Raw genomic sequence first — 25,397 nt, 5'->3', positions numbered from 1 at the left:
CACATGCTGAGCATTTGTGGCATTTCATACTTTAGACAGCGCATGTGAAAGCGGACATGCACGGTGATGTATTGCTTGCTGATGAACAACAGATCCGGCCGAGAAATTTGTCGCAGACGATTAATACTAGTGTCCTTAGATGTACGGGCGCAAAATTGAATAGCGGAAAAATGATTGCAGATAGTTACAGTGAGATGATTAGGCCTGTCTCGTTCCAAGAAAGAGCTAGCGCAGAATTTCCATGTGTCGGCATGTGAAACGAGAGGAGAAGCATAGCTAGTTAGTTATAGGAGTAGTCGGCAGTCCAGGACAGGTTATTTATTGGAAACGTCAAACTTATCCGCGATCATACTTACACAGTAACCACCTGCGTGTGATCCATTACTAGCAGTATTATTGGTCAATGATACATGCATCTAGGAATAGGAAAGAGAAACATGGTTTGAGACAGATAAAGGTGATGGTACACGTATCTCAAACTCATCCAATGCCGATAAGACTAAGAAAAATCTCAAAAGATCTGGTAACGTTGAGCAACAATCCGATTAGGCGATAAGTTTCACCTAAGCTGTCTAACTCATCTTTGCAAACCATTCTGACTAAGAGCATCTCAAACAATCCAGATCAGCTAGCTATTTCAAAATTTTGAATGCCAAGTGAGCAACCAGCCTCTTTGACCTATTCGACGAAGTAGTCGCGAAATCAAGCTACCAACAAATCCGGCAGACAAACACTGCCTCGTATGTCCGGATGCCAGGTCCCAAAATTGTGCCTGCAGGACGCTTGCTTGCTGCATTTTGGCCGCCAGTATGTGTGGCAGCGGCGCTCGACGCAGTTCCCTCGTGGAAACGCCCACGGACAGACGGACCGTATCGTCGCACTACACGCCGCTGGCCTCCAAATACCGGGGACCGGGCCGGCCCCAGGTACGTAACAGGCTGCGCGACGCTGACTACGGTCACAGCGCCACACGGAGCCGCGCGCGCTCAGCCCGGTATGGAGCGGGCGAGAGCTCGATCGCATCTCGCCAGTGGCCCGGCCGGCACGCCGGCCGCTCCAATTTCCAACGCGATCGTTGCCTCGAGTGGCACGGGACCGGACGCCAAATACCGACCGAGGAGCAGCGGGGTCAGCGCGGCAGGAGGGGCGCTGCCGCACGCGACACGGCCATCTCGGCTACGTACATACAGCCCCGCGCCACACGCATCGGCCACCGCGCGTGCGCCCACTGGCGCGAGTCCTGTGCGCCGCTGACCCGATCGTTTCTCGGGAATCTCGGCACTGTGTGCCAGCCGGGACCGGCCGAACCGGGACGCGCCGATCAAAGCGCGCAATGGCGGGCGCACGGGAGTGCATAGAGCAAAGCAAAATTCTACATCTATTCAGAAAAAATTTTATGAGAATTTACCTATATTATTTATCTCATAATCTAATGATTGGATTGAAGATAAGAGAGTAAGTAGACGTGTGTTATCATAGAGAAAATGATCTTTCATAAGATCAGATCCTATAGAATTTGCTTCTCGTGTGGAGTGGGTTGGGAGTCTGGGACATGACGAGCGGTCAGTTGGACAACCAGCTGTGGTACGCGCATGGAGGGGCAAACTGCTGGTCATTATTTGTTATAACTAAAGTTAGATTTGTCATAACTGTTTAGTTAAGCATTTGATTTTCTATTAAAGTTAGATTTGCCATAATTTTTAGTGCCCGGAAGCACTCTTGCTGCACTTTTTCCGTCAAAGCGTGGCGCTCTTTTTCGTCATCGTAGCTGATGCGAGTGCCAACAGAGCTAAAGAAAATTCCCACGAAAACTGCTACACGCACAAATTAAGCAGAAAAAAATCTCATAAAACTGACTATTTCATCAGTCTTCCATGTCCTTGTCTCAGCACCTCCCCATGGCGAAGAACTCTTTGCCCTCTTCTCACCAGTAAGGAAGAGTCCTCGTTGTAGTCATCCATTGCAAGGTAATCAACCATCTCCACCGAAGTAGTCTTTAGCATCTCCTCCATCTTCTCACCCTACTTCGTCTCATATATGTGCATATCTAGCGATTCCCCAATCTACAAAAGAAGCAGCCTTCTTTCTAGCATATTTTGAATCTTGATTTAATTTCAAAGCTAGTCAGTTATGAATCGGTGGTGAAGGGTCAATTCGTGGTACACAAAAAATGTTAAAAAGTCCCCTTCTAAAATTTCTACATACGATTAATTTCTTAGCTTTTACTTTTGATTGACTGTGCAGTCTGAAATCGTGTGTTCTTTTCTCAGAGATCATGTGTTCGTGCATTTCAGCAATCATCATATCCTTGTCCTCACCTCTTTCCATCTCGTTTACGTGCAGATCAGAACTTAGCTCAATCTACACAAGAAGCATTCTTTTCCTAATGTAATCTGGATATTGTCGACCAAAAGATTTTTGCTATTGAGTGGCAAGTTTTCTTTTGTGCCTAGAGCAAAGGTAAAAATATTTTCCCCTTCTAAAATTGATGCATGCATGTGCGATTGAGAAGATGGCATATCAACTATTTATTACCTTTTAATTTTGATTAGATGTTCCCTGTAAAATCTTATTGTTATATTCTTTTCTCAAAGATGCATATGGAAGGGCATAGTTTTTTGGTTGAGTAATATATTATATAATTGAGCTTATAATTTACCCTATGAATTTTTCTCCCCTGCTATCATGCTAGAACATTTGCTAGTATGCATATGGTATTATCCCCTTTGACAAACTGATTGATTATGTAATAACAATCCTCCAGATACATAGATGGGTCAAAGGAAAATGTGTTTACAATACTACATGGACTGTTGTCATTATATGTTGAGGAAAAGATTGATTGCTGCCATGATTCTGTGTTTTGGTATAAGATTAATAACAGAAAAAGGAAAAGAAGAGCCGTCACATATGCTCCAATGTTGAATCGTGATGTTGAAAGAATCACACATCTAAATCATTTATATTATGGAACTGAGGCCCATTGTATAAGTGAGTTGCACATGCAGAATGTTATTTTTCATAAGCTATGTGCTGAGCTTAGATTACATGGCCTGCTTTTGGACACCTTCCACGTTACTGCAGAAGAACAACTTTCAATGTTAATTCATGTTGTGGGTCAAAAATGGTCTAACAGATCAATTGTTTTTGAGTTCAATAGATCCGGTGAGACTGCTAATAGGTATTTTAATCTTGTTTTAGATTCTCTTTGTCTTCTTACCCGTGATCTCATAAGCATCAGATCGATTGAGACACATTCAAAGATAACAACTAGTCAAGGCAGATTTCATGGTCCTTACTTTGAGGTACATCCAAAATGGTCCATTAGTTATAAGTATATTGTAGGTTTCATGGTTATCTAATTGGACAAAACCTGTCTCTTTCTCATAGGGATGCATAGGAGCCCTGGATGTTACACTTATACAGCATGTGTACCAATCCATATGGAAGATCAATTTAGGGGTAGAAAGTCCATTACCACCCAAAATGTGCTAGTTGCAGTTGATTTTGACCTAAGGTTCACTTTGAACAACGGTTGAAAGAGCACTTTGCACCTTGAAGAATAGTTTCAAAACCTTTGCAAGTTAGCCAATCTATCCTTTGAAAACACAAGTGAAAATTGTGTTTATTGTGTGCTTCATAACTAGATCTTAGATGATGGTCCTGATGAGTATGTTTATGATGATCTTACTTGGTACTCGGCCTTGCCACAAAGCAGAAGAAAAATTCATGACACGCATCAGGAGAATCAAGCATGGGTGCTCAAAAGAGATAAGATAGCTGAGAAGATATGGAAGGATAAAATATGACAACCTGTAGTTAAGGTTGAAGTAGATCTATAAATTAATATGTTATTAATGTGATTTTTTATTTCTATGTATGAAACAAATTTGTGTGATGCTTTATTATGTTTTGGCACTATGTACTATTTCTTATGAGATGGATTGATCCCATATTAAGTTGCACCCTTATATGTCATTCTCTTGCTCAAATTATTGGTTGTTTCATGTTGGTTTACCTCATGTGTTTTTAATTACAATATATGTCTTCTGCCATGGGAAGCAGCAATGAGCAAGGTAAAGTGGAAGGATGATGTCATGTGCTCTTATGAGAGGACTCTTTTTTAGGATGAGGATCAAACCAAGTTCATGTTACAGTGGTGTATTGAGTAGCCTAAAAAACAACATGCAGAATTTAAGTTTAGGAAGCAACATCTTATGAAGTGTGCCGATAGCTTAAATAAAAAGTTTGCTATGTGGGTGATAGTTGATCAAGTGGATCATCACTATAGGTACTACAAAGAAAACTAGAAGATTATTGCAGCAACTTTAAGCAAGAGTGGAAATTCTTTTGACCTTACTAGATGCTTATTGACTATTTTAGAATGTGAAAAAGCCTCTATCAATATACATATACTATATTTTCCTTTTCTGAAAGCTATTAATGTAGTGCATATAGCAACCTAACCCCTGTTTGCATAACATGCAGGACAGGGCAATGCGCTTTCTATCTAAACTAATCAAGTTTTTTGATGAGATATAGGAGCTATTCACAGGTTGTAGTGTTGATGGTTCTTTGGCTATGGACCATCAAACATGTATGGATGATTGTGATGATTCAGACGGCGATGATTTAAGGGGACTGCTTGATCTAAATTGCTATACACAGCCTGAAGGCCTTGGTGAGGATTCTGACACTTTGCAAACTCCAACTCGTCATGCAAGTGTTGACAACAGCTCTTTTAGCACTAGTCGAGTTAGTAAGAAACGTCCAAGGGGCAGCAAGTCACTTGCTAAGAAGCCACCAAAGGTCAAGAGTCATTTTGTAGAGTCCACTCAAGAAATTAATGCTACAATGATATCACTTCAAGAAACACTTGTTGCCATTGCTCCTCCCCAAATGTCACGGTTTGGTGACCCTCATGCTACTTTGTGGCACAGGTTAGAGACAATTCCATTGACCCCTGACCAAAGGGTGATTCTTGGTGAGCACCTATCTTCTAAGGAGAAGAAAGACACACGCAGTTGGCTATGCAATGCAGGTGATGATACTCTAAATGCCTAGGTATTTAAGTTCTTATGCAGCAACGATAGTATCAACCTCTGAAATTCCATAGATGTTGGATTATTATTTTTGGTGTGTAGAAATCGATAACCCTGAACTATGCAGCAATGCTAGTAGCCTCTAAAGTCTAGTAGTTGTGGAGTCATCTTTTTGTGTAATTAGAATCTAATGACTAGTGAATGTAACTAGCTATTGCCTTTTGGCTGATGAATTTGCGATCTTCTATCTACATGATATAATTTATGAACAATCAAAACTCGTTGCCTAGTTTGTTCGAGTGTTGAGGCTTGAAATCACATGAATGGACGTTTAGGAGATCCAATGCCCGGTCTTTCTAAACTTCCCTTGCCAACAGAAGTGCGAATTATGACAAATTTTGTTAGAGAAAAATAACATTGATGAATTATGCATTTCTTTATAGTATCACAAGATCTCAGGAAAGGAGGTATGATGTCTAATATATTATAAAATTGTAAGAGTAGTTATCATACAAGTACATACACTATAAGAACAGTTACCAAACAAGCACACGCGTTGTAAGAATTTGTAACCACACAAGCACATACATTGTAAGAGTAAATATCATACAAGCACACACGTTGTAAGAATTTGTAAAACTAGTTACCATACAAGCACACGCATTATAAAAGCAATTACCACACAAAAATTTATAAGAATAGTTACCACACAAGATACACATTGTAAGAGCAGTTACCACACCATCAATGACAAGAGAAGGTATCATCACCACTCTAATTTATTTGGATGACTATACCCAATGTTGGCTACAAACCAAACAATGTCGCAACTTTTACCAAATATTTGTGGTAGCAATCTAAACATGTGTCACACAATATTTACCACGGACTAACATGTGTCATGGCTACAAACCAAATACTTCTATTTTACCACAAGTTAGTCAAGCCACAAGTGTGGCTAACACCTAATTTTAGACATGGCAAGTTTAGTGGCCAACCAAACACACCCTAAACTATAAAGCCACCATTTGGTGTTTGTATGCCATCTAACACCTTCAGATCGAATCCAACGCTTCCCTGCATGTTCTGTTTGATTTGCGTTCTATTTTCTTACTTATTCGCATAGAGAAATAATCGATCATATTCACGTATGAATATAATTATTTGGCAACCTACAATCAATCTAGAAACTTGCAACTAATCAATTTAGAAACCATTATTTCTTTCATATATCCAATAACTAGAATCAACCTATATCTTTTATAATAATTTGATATAGAATGATTTCATGTCCTTTCCTTTCTTTTTTGTTTATTTTCTTTCTCGGTAAAAATTGGGTATGTTTTCTCAGTTGAGAAACTTTTAAGATGCATACTCAAATTTTTGTTTTCAATATTTTTCTATAAAAATTGTTAACTTATAATATTATTGAATTTACGTGTACGATGGCTAGCGGTACGAAACGCACTGCGTGTAAGTGCCGTGTGGGTGTCGGGTTCGCGTGAGTGGACAATGTGGACGCTCGCTAGCCTGACGTGTTTCTTTTGAGGAATAAGCCTAAAGGTGTTTGTACAGGGCATACAGGCGTACAGATCGAGCAAACGCGTGCATGGATCGATCGACGGGCGTTTTGGGCCGCCCGTGCTCGGATGCCTACGAATGTAAATACCTGAGAACTGTTGGGGTTGTACGAACGAACGATTCTAGTTTCGTTCCAAAAACAAATAGCCGGTAAGCGAGGTGATTTTGGGCATTGCCATGAGATCGAGCGAGACAGCGCTCACAATCTCTTGGACCAGGTTTGTCCCATCTGACCACGCAGAGACAAAAGCCACTGGCGTCCACGGGTCGTCCCTCACCCGCTTCCCTAGTGGAAGGCATCACGGCCCCCCACTGGTCAGCCTCCACTCGAGTTCAGCAGCAGCTTTCGGCTGAACCGGATGTGCCCGAGCTGTTTGTGTGCAGGCATGGACCTGGGAAGTGGACGCGCCCCCCTACTCGATCGGCACCGGGCACTGGCTAATGGGAAGCCCCTGCCCCACTCACTCTAACACGACCAAGCCCTCTCGGAAGGGGCATTTGCTCGTGCAGCGCCTCTGATGCGCGTTTGATCAGTGAGTCAGGCATGGGAGGAAGATGAGATGTAGCTAAGTTTGTCTACTCTTTCTGCAGGTTGGATTAGACTATTTTGCACCACAAAGATGAATAGACATGGGAGCCATTTGAATATGACCAAGAATCTGTAACGCAGACACGCATATTTGTGCTCATATAGGTGTTCCGTTGGCGCAACGAGTTCGTTCCAATTTTATTTCTTATGTACAATAAAAGGTGCGGTTTTTCTGTACTACTTTAACGAGAGATTTGTATAAATGCACTTTAGTTGATTACACTTCGATGAAATACTATCATGATCTACATATCATTGATACAGATGACTCCACATGTCACCGATAAAGGAGTGATATTTTCTCGAAACACCAATCAACTAGAGTACATTTTGGCAATTTCCCCTTTCAGTAGAAAGGAAAAAGGCATGCCTGTTTCAAGGTGGGAATTTCTACTGAACCAGGCCAACTGGACCATACCTCAGCCGTTAAAATGGTGAAGTTTATGCATGAGTTGCTCAATATTTGGTCGCTTGTGCTCGACATGCATCTCATGTTGTGTCGATTTGTCCTGCTCCGAATTGAAATGCTTCCAAGAAGACAAGGACAGAGGGAGACGGGCGTTGAGGCCCAGGGTGCCTTATCCTGCTTCCATTTGGTATTGTACCATGGAAGCTTTATGAAGGAAGAATAAAAGAAGAATATCTTAAGATAATATAGATAATGCATTATGCATGAGTCTCTTATTCAGAAAGAAAACAAAAGGGGAACACTGCATATCCTCCAAGCTTGCAAAAGAAAATGTACTCTGAAGTATGAACTCAGTCAAGCATCCACAAGCTAAGAAAAAAAAGATAGTACTATATGCTGTCCTAGCTTAGCAATGAATATGTAAGTCTGAACTCAGTCAAGCATGCATGTGTTAAACAACTTGATACAACTCCGAATTAAGCATCATTTCTAGTTTACTGCTTAGTGCTTACCTTAGTGTGAGGTGTAAACCATCTCTAGATCTACCATCTGCTTTGTCGATCCTTCAAAACTACTGACGATCCAAAAGGATGTGACGCACATATGTTTAGTATTTTCTATTTGGCCTACACTTGTCTAGTGGTGCATGGATTGCAGTTAAGCAACAAACTAAAGCTACTTCGGTTCGACGCACCTGCACATGAGTACTAGGTTTAGCTAGCTTCTAAAGCACAAACATTCCATGTGTTATCATCAGTACTACGAACAACTGCCCAACAAGAAGAGAAATGGTCCAACATGCTTTTCGTTTGCCTTTACTTTTCACCTACATCGTTTTCTTTTTGCACAGTAATTAAGCATAATGTCGATGTTCCTGCTTCTTAAATGTTAAAAATGAAACAAAATTCGAATATACTGTGCTGGCAGAGAGCAAGTCAACTATCTATGTTCTAGACTTGGTACCAAAATGTCTACTTCATATGTCTCTAGTTTTGCTTTGCTCCATATCTGGTAGGAGTTGTACATATCTATCTTCCTTCTAGTTCCAGTACATGAGTCATATACGAATAAGATATATGTAGCCATTTTATAAGAGGGTCTTTACAGTGTACTATGATACCAGTTGGTGAGAGATATCATAGATTTTATCTAACCGCCCATTTGCTAAGGTAATTTAGTAATTATCTTGTTAATTGTGAAATAAGCCACATATACCCATGAGGGTAATTACATCTTTCATTGTTAACATTTCATCGTGTGTGTGCCCTATTTGTCTAACGCGTGAAGGCACTGGTGTAATCTGCCGCTACCAGCACCACGTGCTGCCGGTGTCCAGGCTCCTCCACCCCCTCCGTGCTAGCCTACCAGGCCCAACAGTGCATCGCCACCATCGAGTCACCTCCACCCCCTCCCAGCTAGGCCGTCGTCAGGCTGTCCGTCCACGCGATCGACCTGATTGCGACCTAGGTGTGGTGCTGCGTGTAACTGAACAAGGCTGACACTGAGGTTTCCTTCTTCATCGGCAAGTCCATGCCTAAGTTCTCTGTTGCGCGCATCACAAAGAAGACCAAGTCCTAGAACGGCATTGTCGTTATCTACATGACTGGAGTCCCGGCTCCTACATCACCAGGCCATCCTGCAGTGACGACGAATGGTGACGTGCGGCATCAAGATCATTTGAAGGCTCACGGAGTCACAGAATCACTGGCCGGGACAAGCGCCAAGCGTCGTTGGCCATGACAGGTGGAAGCTCAAGGCCAAGCGGCATTGTGTGTGTGGGTTCCTGTTGTTAGGATTTGCCTGTATTTGTGCAGGTACAACTCGCATCATTACGGTCATGATCACCAATTAGGATCATTTGTTAGTAGGATTTGCATCCATTTGTAGAAGATATTGAGGAAAAAATGGCAGTTAGCGTGGTGCACTAAAGCTGTTTGATGAAATGCCGGTTAGTGTATTTAGTCCAATTTTATCGATCAAGTTTAGAAGCATGTACATTTACTCAAGAACTTGTTTAGTCTAATAGAAAAATATTTATGTTCAGTTTAGCAATTTAGCTATGTGATCATACTTTACAACCGTAGAGTACAATTTAGGAGCAATGCAAAAACTACTAGTTTAATTGTTTTGTTCGTTTGGTGACATCAGTGATGTTAGCGATACAAAAATTGCTAGTTAGTGACATTAACGATGTATCTCGCCCATGCCAGAGACTCAAACACCACCTGCAGCGTCGCCACTGCCACCTCCGCACAATGCTCATTCACTCTGCATCGTCCTGCTGCTGCGGACATCATCACACGTCGGCTATGGACCCTAATCAACTGAGCTATATATAAAATCAGGTGTCAAGTCTAAGATTTAAAATCGGGTGGGCAGATTTCACCATAAAGACACTAATCAACTGAGCTATGTTCACGCCCCAATGCCATATGGCATGATCATGCATCATATCAGCATGTGAGAGACACAACCAGGTTGTGTGCATTGTGCAACTGACGAATGAGTTTAGAAGAACAACCTTGCAATCTCTATGATTAGACGGCTGATTCTTATTTCCTAGACGGGTTCTATCAATTTATATGATTATCAACCCCATTGCTATCGTTGGTTTCTTCACATCAAAGACAGACCAACACTAGTGAAGGAGGTTAGTTGGATCCTACCACTTAATCAGTCTGGCTAATCCCTTCCAGCTGCTAGATTAGATGCAGACTGAGACTGGGGCGTGCTGTAGGGCAGGCACAGTTCGATCGAGACCTCCCGTGAGGGAAACCGGGCACCAATTTGCTAGAAACAGACCATGTGATCGATCGCATCACCTCATCGCCACAGGATCCATGAAAAGCTTGGCCGTCAGACAAAAAAGAGACCCGCCCTTTATTTTTCAAAGAACCTTAAAAAAGGGCGAGCAACTCCTGTAATTCACTAAAGAAGAACAAAGTTGATCTAGTTTATAAAGAAAAATCAGGCTTTGAAAACTGTACAACCGCGTAGCTAAGACTCGAGGCTTAGCACCACACAACCTACAGATGACGGGGTCTGACATAAGTTATCGTTGTCAAGCTCATCACAATAACAACATAACAGCTCCGACTTCTCACGACGGATCTCAACATATGCCTCATTATCGATGCATACACGCACATAGGTACCACTAAAACAGCCTCAAGAAAAAAACGCATTGTGTGTCATCATTGTCACTTTGTCACACCCTAACAACGTAGCAACTTTGACTCCACGCCAACACGATGAACCAAGACTGTTTGCCACCTGCTATGAAGCATGAAGCGTAGCTCTAAGGAGGTCGAAATTTCATCATCACCCCAGACCCATATCCACATCACCGTTAATCTCAACATCAGTTCCCGCTAGCATAGGTCAAGAAACTCCAAGGCAATGTCTCCATGGAGGACACGATATCAAAGAAGCCGCCATTGCCTGATCTCGAAAGAGATCAAAGTTTTCACCCAGAGGATCGTCTCAGGGTGGAGAAAAACAGGGATGTCATCGCGACGCCTCCGAAAAGGATAACGACGCCCAATAGCATCGTTGTCACTAGCATCGGCAGCTCCAATCCAGGCTTTCGCCTGAAGCATCCCACACCATGAACATCTTGCGCTCACGCTGAACACCAACCGGCCTCCACCGGGATGCATCGTGACAACCACCGAACCTCAGGTCGCCTAGCCCCATGGCCACCCCACCGCACTCCTCTGCGCCGCATGGCCGCCGTCGCCCACGCAAGGCCATCATCCCTAGCGCCACCGCTGTCACCCTATCTGACGGCCACCGCCTCGGATCCAGACAACCCCATGCGGAACCAACCGCCACCGTTGCCTGGTTGCCGTTACCGCCACCGGATTAAGCCGTCACGGAGCAGGTTCGATCGTCACCATAGACTGCGCCACCTTTGGATGCCGCTGCCGTCTCGAAGGGATGTAGCCCTGTCGCCGCTGTCGTTACAACTATGCAGGCTTCAGCGAGGTATATGGAGGAGGGAGGGAGCCTGCAGCAGGAGGCTTGAGGTCCGCCTGAGCCGTCCCTAGAGCGACGCAGGGCCGATAGAAAACCAGGAGAGTGCTTGAGACCGCCCTTGCGTCGTTCTCCAGCTTAATGGCTTGCTGGGCACTTGCAGGTTCAATGCTACCTAGCGTGGTACCGTGTGTGTAGCTTTCGGCTGTTCGTGGTGTTCAATCTCGACTCACCTGACAGGATCAAGGTGCACTTGTTGTCAAACTAGGCCTCAGATTTTGCATCGATGGGCTGGTGCTGTGGTGCAATTTTTGTCGACTGGGCCACCGGTTTTGCTTACACAGCCGTGGCTTTTGCTTGGGCTGTTAGTCACGGGCAAATGGGCAGTGTGCTGGGATTCGTGCTAGGCTGTGTGAACAAAGCCTGCCGGCTTGTTATTGGGTGGTCCTTGCTAGGCCTGGCTAGGTACAGGTAGAGATGAAAACGGTCAACATAAATCCTGATTCGTTTTCTACATTTTTTTCAATTGTTTTAAATTTTTTTAGACTTATATGAAAACAGGATAATTAATTCAAAAACGGAGTTTAAAATGATTATACTGTTTTTCTGACCGTATTCTCGAATTTTCATTTTTAATTGGGTTCTCAAATTTTCGTTTTTAATCAGAAATTTCTCATTGGATTTCCGTTTTTCAATTGAGCCCAAATAGCCCACATCCTATCAGGCCAGCCCAAACTTCACCCGTTCACCGCGCTAGAGGCTGGCGCCGCCTCCAACCAACCCTACCTGCGCCCTGCGCGCCGCCCGCTCCGGCCAGCCGCCTGCTTTGCTTGCTCTCCCTTTTCCACACAAGAACCGCACGGCCCCGCACCGCGTTTCTTTCCTCTTCGTCTCGTCCGGTCGTTTCCTCCTGCCTCACCTCCGGCGCGCGGCTGGGACGAACCGTGCGACGAGGAGCGGGTCTCTCTAATCCAGCGGCGGCAAGATCGCGGTGGCCGTGTGGCAGAAGAGGAAGAGGGCGTCGTTGGGGCAGTCGGCGGTTGGCGGCGAGTGCTCCGGCGGCGGGCACCGGAAGCGGCTTGCGGGAGGGCCGGACTACCTGGACGAGCTCCCTGACGACCTCGTCCTCTCCATCCTCTCCAAGCTCGTACGGTAGACCGGGTGTAGCAAAGGATGGAGCAGCACAAAGAAACCGCCCGCGGGAGGTGAAATTGCACTCAACCATTAGAATCCTCATGTATCTGCATCTGCAGTTGTATTTATATAACTGCATGAAGAATCTGAATCGGGGCACATCCACTTTTATGACCTTGTTCAGCTATTACAGCCAGGCTAATGCTGCAACGCTTCAGGCTTCAGCAGTTCAATCACAAGTTCACGTCCATCTAGATTTTTTTAGAGGAATGAGAGAATCATCTAGACTGATGTGGCCTTTGATGATGTTCAAGCATGCACATACAACCTGCTGAAAAGGCCTTCAAACTTGGAAAGGCCAAGAACTAGTTTCCTGTAGCTGTTAGTACATCCAAGAACTTATTGATCAGGTATCATCAGGTATCCAAAAACTTATTGCAACTAGCTTGACATACGTGTCAGTTTCTATGAACAACATCAAAATACTTGTAGTTATTTCAGTATAACGATCAATTTGGCGATCACAATCACATCTGAGAAGCTTACATTTTAAATGCTTATGAACAGAACATAAAGACCAAATCTTAGATATGAGACTGTTACGGCTCAGCTCCAGAATCTGAACCCACAACAACCAAAGTTTCATATTGTTCAACGAAGTTAATTCTGGCTGAACTTAGACTGAACAGTAAGTAATTCACGAATCACGGAAGTCTCGGGAGCGGGAAGAAAACTGGGCAATAACACTACAAATCATGGTTTTAAGTTCAGGTGTTTCTGGTTTCAATTATCGGTTCTCGACGGGTGTGTTTTCGTTTAGATTGGTTTGTTTTTGATATCCCGAATTTTCTGGATTTGTACCTGTTTTCAGCTTTCTCGTTTTTAATTTCGTTCTCGAGAAAAAAAATGTAAAAGTAAAAATGGTTGGAGTTTTTTCCGACCGTTTCCATTCATTTCCATTCTAAGGTTCAGAGACCAGTAGCATGTCCACCAAAGAAGAAAAGGGGGGAAAAATCACGGCGCACACGTGCTCAAAGGGCAAAATGGGTCAATTTACTACCAAGTGCCAACAATGGAAGTCATGAGATGCAATGAAATTGGCTCAGTAGTACCGCATGCGGTTCACTACGTCACGTTCACAAATATCTTGATTCGAATTTGATTTGGTTTGGTTTAGAACACGTCACTTATGCATGCAGTATTCGGGTGTTGAAGTTCTCCACGAATTCAGGTGCCAGACTCAGTAAATATATCTTATATCCTAAAGCTCCAAGATTCAACGAACTCCTAGGGCATCCATCCACTATAGCTCCTCGCTTGAAGCCTAGAGACATCCGGCACCTGCCTCAGCACACTCCAGTCACTGGCCCAAATATTCACGATGCCTCCTTTGCTGAGGATTCGAGCTTGCCTGCGCCTCTCTTCCTCGACCTAGGCAACTTCCTCCTCGACCGCACCGGCGAACTCACTGCTTTAGCCCTCCTTTGCACCAACACGTGCTCCAGCGAGATCTAGCAGCCGTGCCATCCCCCCCCCCCCCCCCATGAGCAGAACAGCGGAAGCCCTACCACCATGTGAAATCCATGTGCACCCGCCATTGTTTAGTCGTCCTAGCCGCACCAGAGCTTGGGGAAGCTTCTTCAAGGTCTTCTTCGCTGAATCTCGCCTTCAATTACCGAATCCCCGCCGGATTTGAGCTCGGCCACGACTTTCTTCCCCGACCCCGGCAGGTTCCTCCTCGACCCCAACGGCGAATTCGCTGCTTCAGCCTTCCTCTACGCCAACACATGCTCCAGCGAAATCCTTGGTGTCAAGGTGAACCTCATCACCCATTTTCCCCATTGTCTCGTGCCTTCATTCCTCTTCTCCACGCATGGCCAAATAACCACGTTACCATGCTTGCCATCAGCTATGTGCCAATCACTACCAACTGCAGCTAATGCCTCAAACTGGAGCCTTACACCATATTAAAACTTTCGGTATCATAAGATTTCTTAGTCATGCAACCGCTTGCCACCAGTGAAGCCATGTCACATTGTTCAGTCACGACCTCTGTTCGAGCTTGCCCTTGACCAAGATCAATTTTGACTAGGTCAACAGGACCCTAACCCTACTCTGCATCTCTATCTTATCCCCTCTTCCCCGGTCGGTCTTCCTCCCTGGTTCGACACCCTACATCCATGCGCACATGCTCACCATCGACGTCACTCGGTCACTAGCAAACCCCGCCGCGACCTCAGGCCCAGTTCGTTCGGATCTAACCAGCCAGTTGCCCGATCGAGGAGCTGCCACCAAAGATCCCCTCTTCCTTGTCTAGTCTTCCTCTTCGCCTCTCTCTCACTCGCTGTCCAATCAAAACACACATATACAGCTGGCACAACGAAGCGTGCTTCTCTTCCTAGTTATTTCAACCCAACCAATAGCACTTCGAGACTAACATGGATCAAGTGTCTGACGAAAAAAACTTTTTGACTCGGGTATCTGCGTAACACTGATTGCCATACCATTTCTGACTACAATTTGGAGGTACCAGTTAGTACAACTTAACAGCTCAAAATTCGACTCAACTAGCTACGGATATAAAGCATTGGACTGATTATTATCAAATCCAAACCAAAAAATTTACTGTTGCCATTGCTACATAGGTCGAAATAGTGTCATGATGGCAAAGGCTGCAGACATGCTGGCCCTTAGATTTTCGTGGAACTAGGATTGCATTTACCAGAGCAAAAGCGGTTAAAGTTCGCACACTGCAGACAGTAGCAGCAGGCTCGTAGCCTGTGTTTTCAGACGCTTCTTTTTACGTACTTCCTCCGCTCCGAAATATAAATTTATTAAGACATTGACTACAATATCTATAAAAATATATTATTTTAAATAAAAATAGTTATATACTATAAAAGTATTTCTCATAATAAATTTAGTAATATCGACCTTAGGTTGTTAATTTATACGTTTTTAAATTGATGGTCAAACATAAAAAAAACTTGACTTAGGACAATCAGCTTATATTTGAGATGGAGGAAGTATACATGGATTTGAGCTAGCATACATCAAGATAACCGTGGGCCCGTTTCTCCGTTTGCAACACTTCAAATGCGAATTCAGAAATTACCCACCAATAGAATGATACCACAAGCTTTTCATGGCACGGAACAGATGCCAATAATGCAATAGACCATAATTGCGTATTCCGAGCAAGCGTGCTTTAGCTTTCCGACACGTATATGGTACACGTATGGTGAGTCAGAATATTTGAAATCACCATTATGAGTTGAATTCTGGTACGTACAACTGCAAATACGATTATGCGTACAATGTGCGAGTGTGCAGTATTGTGATCTCTGTAGTATGTAGAAAGGATGACTGTGTGCATGAGCAATTTTGTAAAAACCATTTTTTTTTAGAAATTGACCACACGAATTATGACATGGAAAAACTTGGTTCCCCTTTTACGGATTTTTTTTTTAAATAAAATTGCAAATATATGCATTTATTTTGAAATATTACAAATCTAGATTTCTATAGTCTGTTGGAAGGACAGCATGACAATCAACTTGTCGTCCTTCTAACGGGCGACAGGAGATGTTAGTAGCCTTCCAACAGTTTACTAGTTCATTGTGGCAAGCACATCATACATTACCGACCTGTTGTCCATTGAATGGGCGACATGTTATCTGTCGCTCTTCTAATGTGCGACAAATTGTGGTATAAAGCAGCGTAGCTGGCCTCACACGGGTTACCGTGCTCATTTGTTGTTTTCACCACACGCAAGAAGAGAGATAGGGAGAGGAGAGGAGAGGAGAGGAGAGGGGAGGGGAGGGGAGAGAAAGTAGTGAAGTCCTGCCAAAATCTATCTTTGGTGAAAGTAAATATTCTTATCTTAGTAGTTTTTTTTACAACCTAGCTAGGCTAGCCATTGGATCTAATTTTGGATATAGTTTAGGAATAGATCTATGATTTAGTTATATTAGACCTAGGTTTTTTAGGTATAGGTTTTGATAGCAACGTAACACAACTGTTAGACATAGTTTATTAGATAGTTGTAACGATTGGATGTAGGTTTTTAGGGATAATTGTAACTGTCGAACCTAGTTTTTTAGAGATAGTTGTAACGGTAGATCTTAGTTGTTTAGGGATAGCTGTAATTGTTGCATGTATACTTTTTAGGGATAGTTGTTATTATTGGACGTAGTTTTTTAGATAGTTATAACTGTTGGACTTAGGTTTTTTTTGGAGAGTTGTATTATTATTCTATATTTTTTTTACAGCAATGATGGTGGGTCGGTATGGCTGCCGACCACCCAGACCTGCTTGACCCACGCATGGATGAAAGGCATCACTCGTACTTGATCATCGTTAAGGCGGCTGAGCTCCCAGTACTCTGATTGTTGGTTCCAGACAAGCTCATGAGGTTGGACGAGCGTTGGATCCACAGATTTGCCATTCATTTCCTTCGCGTGCTTCTGGTGTTTGTGTGGTACTTTAACTTACATTATATTTTGTTTGTAGGTTGCACGGGGCTGGGCTTCTGCCGATCTGCATGCTTGTCGAGGTGAACACGGGGCTTGGGCGAGTAGAGTTCGCATGGCGGTTTAGTTTTGGTCATGCCTTGCTCGCTGCACTAGTGGATAGGTAAAGGCCGAAGACGCACATGTTCCATCTTTCGTGTGGGGAGATGACGCCTATACTAGGATGTCTAGCTCCTGCTTGACCTATCCTGCACGGGCCAAGCGGTGGGTTCGAGGGATGTAGGTCCCTTCTAGCGATGACGATATCCTAGCATGGTTCAGTGCCATTATCCAGAGGGATGGTGCCCCCAGTACATAGCGTTACTCTGTTACAAGACGTATGGACCTACGAAGAGGTTTCTACTCTAATTCATGGTACATTACTTATCTGATGTTTCTTCACGTGCTTAATCTTTCTCTTTTATGTGCTTAATGCTTTTAATTTTCTAACTGATAGGCGGATTACATCCATCCCGAGGTGGATGATGATGCCATTTCTAGTCACTTGAAGGCCTACTTGTTGTGGCTATTCGGGTGGATCATATTCACCGCCACCCATGACAAATTAGTCTTGAAGATCTTGATCCCATACAACATGGAGATAGCCGACGTCGGACTGGGAGAGGTCCCCCAGTACAGTTGGGCTTCCGTTGTGCTAACCATGACCAACAAGGGTCTATGAGAGGCCTTCATGAAGGTGGATTTTTGCACCATCTTCACAGGTTGCCCAATTCTTCTCTAGTTGTGGTCATACGAGCGATTCACCATTGATCGACCAGTAGTGGACCACATCCCCTAAGACATGATGTCGGATAGTGTGGATGGACCCACAATGGGTTCATTGTGGGTGCCGACGATGGGTAAGATCTCTGTTGTGCCTACGTTTAATATATTAATTTGTTAGTCCAACAAGCCTTCTTTACTCAGTTAAGATGGGCTAGCGCCCATATGCACAGGGCGTACCTAGATTTCACAGCTCGGTTTGATGATCTCATGGCCAGCGACGTGAGGTGGACCCCATACACCTACAATGATGTAGTCGTGTGTGCTCCTATGGACTATTTTCATTGCGCATGCGGGACAGGGAGTACTGGTTGTACAAGAAAGGCCATTGTATTCAAGGTATTTGTTGAGGACTACGCGACGCATCGGGTGATGCATCAGTTTGGTCAGTACCAGCAGTTCTCCTACCCCCTCCCCCCCCCCCCGAGATCATGCCTGCTCATGTGCACATGTAAATTGTACTATGCATTATTTTCAATCTCCAGTCACACACAAGTAAATTAACTCATATTGCAAGATGTCACGGAAGGGTACATCGTCACCATGCGGGCGCCACGTATTCCGCTGTGGATAGCAGGCTGAGATAATGAAGCAGGGGATGTGCTTGACGAGAACCTACCACACTGTGAGGAGGCATTCATGAAGTACGTCGCCTAGTTTCTACCTCAGACGCAGACCCATGTGACGTAGACACCGTCCAAGGTGCTGACTCATGCGCCTCACGTACGGAACACTTACTCGGTGCACAAGGACCGGACTCAATCTTTGGTGGTATGTTTCTTCAGTACAAACATCAATTGTGCTCTTGATTTAACTAATAAAGAACCATGTTCATCCTCTCTAACATTTTTTTCCCTAGAGGGACCACGTGTATCAGATCTTAATGGAGGCTGCTACTAATGTCGAGTCTAGATAGTAGGATAGATGTTCCTACCTCCAAAACATGTGGGGTGTTCCGTAAGATCTATGAGAAGGCGCAGAAGATCTTGAAGATGTTCAGTTGTAGGTCCATTGAGGACGTTGCTTATTGAACCATGCTGCTTGATCGGCTCATGATGTACATTCGTGCTAAATGTTTTTGCTCTGTAAACCACTTGTAGAATTCGCAGATTATGATGACATCAAGGCATCGATGGAGTACCTAAAGTAGGTCATCAGGGAGAGAACGAAGGATACATCGGCTGGATTTGACACCTTCAACGGCTTGGGTGATACGTAGGATGAGATCGAGCCCTCCTAGCTTGGCGGCTTGGCGGCGCTCCTCCCGTAGGCACACAACATACCCAGGATGAGTACGCGATGCCAGCTCTCAATGGCCAGCCTTCGTAGATAGTCATCATGATCGACCCGCTTACTTACTCAGTGGACCACATGAAAGCACGAGGTTGCAGGGTGCCACAACCTTATAGCATAGGGGGATCATCCCCAAGCGATGACATATTTAGGGAGTAGTTTATGGACTACGTTGTGTGTATCATATGTTATTCTACTATGTTACTATCCTACATCCGGTTTATTATCCAGGCTTCATTCCTCCGTCAGTATCGCGACATAGGACTCCAACCAACTGTTACATCAGCATCACGACATAGGACTTCAACCAACCAATCCGTCACCACTGTGATGTTAAATATCTCAAAAACAATCAATTCTAAAAATATATCATTTTTTAAAATCAATCCTAATTGCATTGAAAAAAATACAACTATCTTTCCCTCATTTAGTGGGCGACAAGTAGCCATGCTTGTTCACGCTGGCATACCATGTCGACCTGTCACCTTTCCAACGCCCGATAGCTCCATGTCGCCCTTCCAATAGGCGGCATGAGTCAAGATTTGTAATTTTTTAAAATAGACACATATATTTATAATTTTTTGATTTAAAAAATATAAAAATAATAAAACTCTCCCTTTGACCTAGCGCTATTGGGCCATGTTGCTTTGGTTCGAGCCAAAAGATCCGATTGAGCCCGGGTTGTGTCGCGGGGCCCATTTTCCTCCGTTTGTCTCACCTTGCTGTATGATGCACGCCCTAGTAGCAATAATTCGGTCTCCCACAAGAAAAAAGAGTGGTATGGATGTAGATACATAGTCAAGGTTACATTCCATCATTTTTTCACAATTTTAATATTTAATCCTTCATAGTCAATAAATAGTGTTTAAGAAATCAGCACTACCACTTTCATGTCGAACCCTCTGGAATCAATAAATATTGTTTGAAAAAATTGATGCGAAATTTTATAAATCAAGCAGCGTGCCATTGGCAGCCTCAACAAGAGACTTAGGACTTGGTGGTCCAAACCAATCCAAGGCGAGTGAGAAGCTCAAGGCGAAGTTGAGTGGGAAAGGCGATTTGGGTTTAGGGTTTTTACGTAAGGTTGTTGAGAAAGCTCGATGATCGCAATCTAGCTTCAAAATGTCTGGGCTCGAGTCTAAACAAAAACTTGCGAGCCTCAACAAGAGACTTAGGACTTGGTGGTCCAAACCAATCCAAGGCGAGTGAGAAGCTCGAGGCGAAGTTGAGTGGGCAAGGCGATTTGGGTTTAGGGTTTTTACGTAAGGTTGTCGAGAAAGCTCGAGGATCGCAATCTAGCTTCAAAATGCCTGGGCTCGAGTCTCAACAAAAGCTTGCGAGCTCAACAAGCTCAAGCTCGAATAGTGGGGGTTAAGGATTGACTTACTCATACATGATTTTCCTTCACTTGCTTTCCACCTATTGTCGAGTTGAGCTAGCTTGACCTTTATAGAAGATGTTATATTGAACGATACCATCTTTTTTGAGCTGGGCTTAAGCTTACTCGAGATTTTGTCAACCTCTTATCAGGGAAAGGGCATTTACATTGTGTGGTTGTCAAGCTTACTCGAGCTAAGCTAGAGCCTGTTGTCGCCACCACCAATTCCAGCACCACTTATTGAAGCAACTTCCGTCATCAGTCTAGAACTTCCACTAGATCTTCAACCGTGGTTTAAGAGGGCGTGTACAAAAAGGAGAGGGAGTAGTAGACGGAGGGAAATAGTGACGACGACTGATGGAAGAAGTGTGACCAAAGTCATGAGTAGAAAGAGATGGTGGGGGTGGGTTTCCAAGTAAAGGTCATGGTTTCAATATAGCCTCTTCCTAATCTGCATGAACTTTGCCCGTCTAAGGTCTAGCGTTTTTTGAAATATTGCCAATAAATATATATGCATCTCTGAAATGTGTGCTCAAACAGCAGTCATAGCCTTGTTTTGCATAACTCAACATGGGAGAATTGAAACAATTTTGAGAAACCAAGTTGAAATGTGTCTTGGTTTATTTGTGTTAAGTGATTAATATTAGTATTTATTTGGTTCGATGATATTCGATTTTGCATGAGCTTTGATGTGATTTGAATTGATTTGGAATTTTATTTGAGCATATTGATTATGGACTAACTGTAATTAGAGTTGGAGATATATGTTTGCTTATCTCATAGTATGTAGGTGATGGATGCAACTTGGCAGTCGACAATGGGATGATTGGGGCCAAGCAGAGTGCTTGGTGCCGGAATATCAAGGAGGCTGGGTAGAGTCAAGAGTGATCCTAGCTGAACACGTGAAGGTCAAGCAAAGCATGAAAGGCGGATGGAGACGGCGTGTTGACAAAGTCAAGCGAAGAGGATGCCGATACAAGTAACAAGACGGTCCAAGGGATTGGGAGCAAGAGAGACTTATCGGCGGTCAGGATCGCAAGACAGAGTACACGCATCGACATTGGAGCGCTTGCTTAAAGTGTAAGCAAGTGGGGAGTTACACTTTGAGAAATGTGTTAGGGTTTCGCGGTTTGGCCTCAAAACGTGGGAGGACTAGAGGAGTACGTGGTACTATCACGAAGCTTGCGTTGAGGTAAAGCTAAGTCATGGATGCACCACGATCGTCTGATGAATTGAGAAGAAAATAGACTAAAATACTCTCGGTAGTAGGTAGGAGTGTATTACAAGAGAGAGCTATTTTGGGAAAAAACTAGAAAACTTAGTGGTTAAGTTTTCCGAGCTTATAAATATAGGGGTAGGGCTATGGGACGAGATGAAACAACCATTATGAGCCTTTTGTGCCATCCATATGACAGCATTGTGCTAGGTTTTTAAGGAGAGAAAGATGAATGTTTAGCTTATGTATTAGGTGAGAGTATGTGAGAAAAAATCTTTATAATCTGTTAAAATAGGGCTGATCTCTGCTGTAATAAAATTTATTTTTCTTTATGTTATTGTGCTTACATCCTTCTAGTTTCACTCTATTGGTTCTCTTGCAAGTTTGTAAATTTTTCGGTTTCCGGATTTGACTTTTGTTTTGATTTTTGGCTGAAATTTCAGCACCTTATGAGATCATTCTTCTTGTTGCTAGAGGCATCTAAATTCACATACACATACTTATGTGATGAGGTCTTGAATTCTTTTGCTTCTAGACAATCAATTTGGACAGTTTCGTTGCTCGGTGTTCATCTTTTCTTGTTTCTTTGCAAGTTATGATCTTTCAAGTACTAAGACATATGTATTGATCTTAAATAGAATCTATGGTTCATATATCATCAGTGGAGTCGTATTGTCTCAATTTCTCTTGTTAAAACTTCTCTATATTTTTACTTCTGCTTGAGTTTTGAGGAGTATTGAGTGATCCAAATAGGAGAAGATCATCGATTTTTAAAAAATTATTGAGACGCTTGTGCACTCCCCTCTAGTCATTAATCTCATTCCTATAAATTTTATTAGGTTTTCTCAGAGGTTTTGGCCAAAACAACATCCGAATTCAACAAACCGGCTCCAGCTTCGCATAATCGCATTGTAATCAACTGAAAAGATTCAAAAAAAAGGGAGGACTTGGAACGGAGAGACAGGGAAAGAGTGAAATGTTGAAGAGTCACAGCACGACAAAGCCGCTTTCGTTGGCTCGTTGCCCCCTTTACCCTTTGCAAAATTTCCACGCCTTCTTTTTCCTCGTCCCCTGACTAACCGTGCTCGACATGCCCTGCAGTGCTCGACATGCCCTGCAGTGTACACACAGACACTCCCTTTCGCCTTTAGGCCGGCCTCCCAAAAGCCCTCCTATTTAAGCACGCATGGCACCCCTCCTCGCTCTCTCAGTCTGACATTCGCAGATTGCGGTCTCTCTTCCCCACCAGTCCACTACTGCTAGTTTGCTACTGTAGTTACCTACTATTTCCCATGGCGACAGCCTAAGAAAGAGAGCTGCACGGGAGGCAGGCCTGGTGGCCTTTGGACACCATGGCATGCAGAAGCTTGGGTTCCAGCACCAGCAGCTGCTTCCTCTTTGAATGGGAACCACAGCTCAGGTACTTCGGTCCAGGAACAGCGGGAGTTGGTGCCGGCGATCCTGATATCCACGAGCATGAGCTCGAGCTCTTCATCCCCGAATGTAGGTGTCACACTGCATCTGCAGCATGTATATACTATGCTAGGTATCTGCACCGCATCTGCAGCCCGTCCATCATTCCATGAGAGGTATGTCACTCGTTTATTGTCATGTATACTAGGCATGGAGCCATCCTCGTTCGAGGCGTCAACTGCGGCCACCGGCTTGCCGCAGGATGCGGTGGTGATGCCCGGGGAGCTGGAAGAACTACTCCAAGTGAGTGTGCAAGCTTGCCATGTTAACATTCACATGGATGCCGCAATTAAATCCCGTGAATCATGGTGTTTGCTTTCCCGATCGATCGTTGCTCACTTCTTACCTCTTCAGAGTTTATGGGACTTGGACGAGGAGCAGGTCCTGGGCTTCAGTTCCTGCTGCACTCTGAAGGAGACGAGTACTGCATCTTCCCAACGTAGGATTCGGGAGCTGGTTTGCTCAGTTTTGACTTAGCTTAGTTTATACTCACCCTTTTTCACTCTAACCAAGGACTTTGGTACTACAATTTCTCATTCATTTCATAGTGGTACGGTTCCAAGCAACTAGGACAGACTGTGATGATTATTAAATAATCACGGCGGTTCTGAAATTTATGTCTGGGCTCACTCAAAGATTAGCAGCACAATGCATCTTGTGTAACTTAGAGTATCAGCTAGGCAGGAAGTACAACGCTGCAAACTTCTCACGAAAAGAATTTTTTTTAGATTTTTCATGTTTGAAATCCATCAATTTTGCTTGTTTTAAACAACAGAGTAATGTGTTTCTGCAGACGATCGTTTCACTCTCAGCTCCATTTCGGCAACGGGGCCCACACTCAGTGACAAAACTCTGGCACGGCCAGAAGCAGAGCCTCGCAGTTCTTCGTCGCCCCACAGCAACGAGGGTCCACGGGTCAGCGACACCGGTAGCGGCCAGCTTCAACCCACTCGCGCCAACTGTTCGTCCAAGCGTCAGGCGCCAGAAACCGGGTGCGGCGATAGCAACAAGAGGAGCAGGAAGGCGTCGTGCACCGCCGGTGCCGGGACAGTGGCGCACCCGTTCACCGCGGTGAAACCCGGCGGTGCGGACGGCGCCGTGACGCTCGCGGACATCAACGAGTGGATCCTCACGCCGCCGGCCCGCCCCGTGCGGCACCCGGTGGGGGAGTTCGCGTGCGCCCCGCGGGTGTCGGTCGGCAACCGGCTGGCCCCGTCGGGCAAAACGGTGGCCGGCTTCACCAGGCTCCACACCGCGGGGAGGGGCACGATTACCATCGTGAGGACAAGAGGCTGAACGAATTGTACAAGCATGTCTGATGCCAATCCAATACTACCTAGCTGAAAAGGATTAACACAAATCCCTTGCTGCATATCTGATGTAAATTAGTGACTGAATGTACTGCGAAATAAAAAGGGAAAGCGGAATCTCGTGGGGATGCATGTCCGAATCACGATGAAGTCATGTGTTTAAGCAAAGACGATTGTCCATGCATGTCAAGGAAAAAAGAGCAAAGAATATGAGAAGTGGAACCTTGTTCAGGAGCTGGAACCGTAATTCAGAAGCAGATGGAACTGGAATTCAGAAGCGGCCGGCCAAGTCGGCCGGGCGCTTCCGCTGCGTGTCCCGTGCGTGGCGCGCTGCGCTCTCTTCGGCCCACTTCGTCGGCCTCCACGCTCGCCGGGCCAACCGGGGGGGCCGCCCCACGCTGCTCCTCACCCCGGTGTTGTCCTACGACGGCCACCTCTACTTCTGGCGGCCCGGGGGTGGTCCGGTCGAGAAGCTCATGCCTGACAGCTTCCCGTAAGGGGCGGCCGTGCCTCTCACCAAGGCCTGCAGCGTCCTCGTCCAGTCGTCCTGATGCGGTCTGCAACCCTTCCACCGGTGCGGTCTTGCGTCTCCCGGACAGCGAGGCGCCGTTGAAGATGATTTGGCGGTATAAACTGTTTGAAACTCACCCGCCGCTGTTCTTCTTGGAGGTATCTTCTGGCCTTGGTTACTGCGGAACGAGGC

General features: G+C 44.6%; 1 protein-coding gene, 1 long non-coding RNA gene and 1 pseudogene across 2 annotated transcripts; all 3 read left to right on the top strand.

Moving 5' to 3' along the window:
• The first annotated feature begins 4,067 nt into the window (after positions 1-4,067).
• Positions 4,068-4,858, top strand: LOC133898890 (uncharacterized; annotated as a pseudogene).
• A 7,484-nt stretch (positions 4,859-12,342) lies between these two features.
• Positions 12,343-13,262, top strand: LOC133899205 (uncharacterized). Its single transcript, XR_009906324.1, has 2 exons — positions 12,343-12,801; positions 12,915-13,262. It is a non-coding gene; the product is annotated as an uncharacterized LOC133899205 (long non-coding RNA).
• Positions 13,263-24,000: 10,738 nt separating this feature from the next.
• LOC133898614 (uncharacterized) lies at positions 24,001-24,685 on the top strand. The gene is made up of 2 exons (XM_062339306.1): positions 24,001-24,043; positions 24,178-24,685. The coding sequence occupies exons 1-2, from the start codon at positions 24,001-24,003 to the stop codon at positions 24,678-24,680; spliced, it is 546 nt and encodes a 181-aa protein (XP_062195290.1). The 3' UTR covers positions 24,681-24,685.
• Positions 24,686-25,397: the final 712 nt, after the last annotated feature.

This window comes from Phragmites australis, chromosome 18 (genome assembly GCF_958298935.1).
Source record: "Phragmites australis chromosome 18, lpPhrAust1.1, whole genome shotgun sequence".
Lineage (NCBI taxonomy): Eukaryota > Viridiplantae > Streptophyta > Magnoliopsida > Poales > Poaceae > Phragmites > Phragmites australis.
Note: the sequence above shows the minus strand (reverse complement) of the source record. Positions and strands in the feature narration are given on the sequence as shown.

Excerpts from the sequence above, each read along its gene's own strand:
- LOC133898614 (XM_062339306.1), top strand. The coding sequence starts at position 24,001 with ATGTCTGGGCTCACTCAAAGATTAGCAGCACAATGCATCTTGT. Across the intron at positions 24,044-24,177 it reads AGCAGCACAATGCATCTTGT|ACGATCGTTTCACTCTCAGC; the intron begins GTAACTTAGAGT and ends GTGTTTCTGCAG.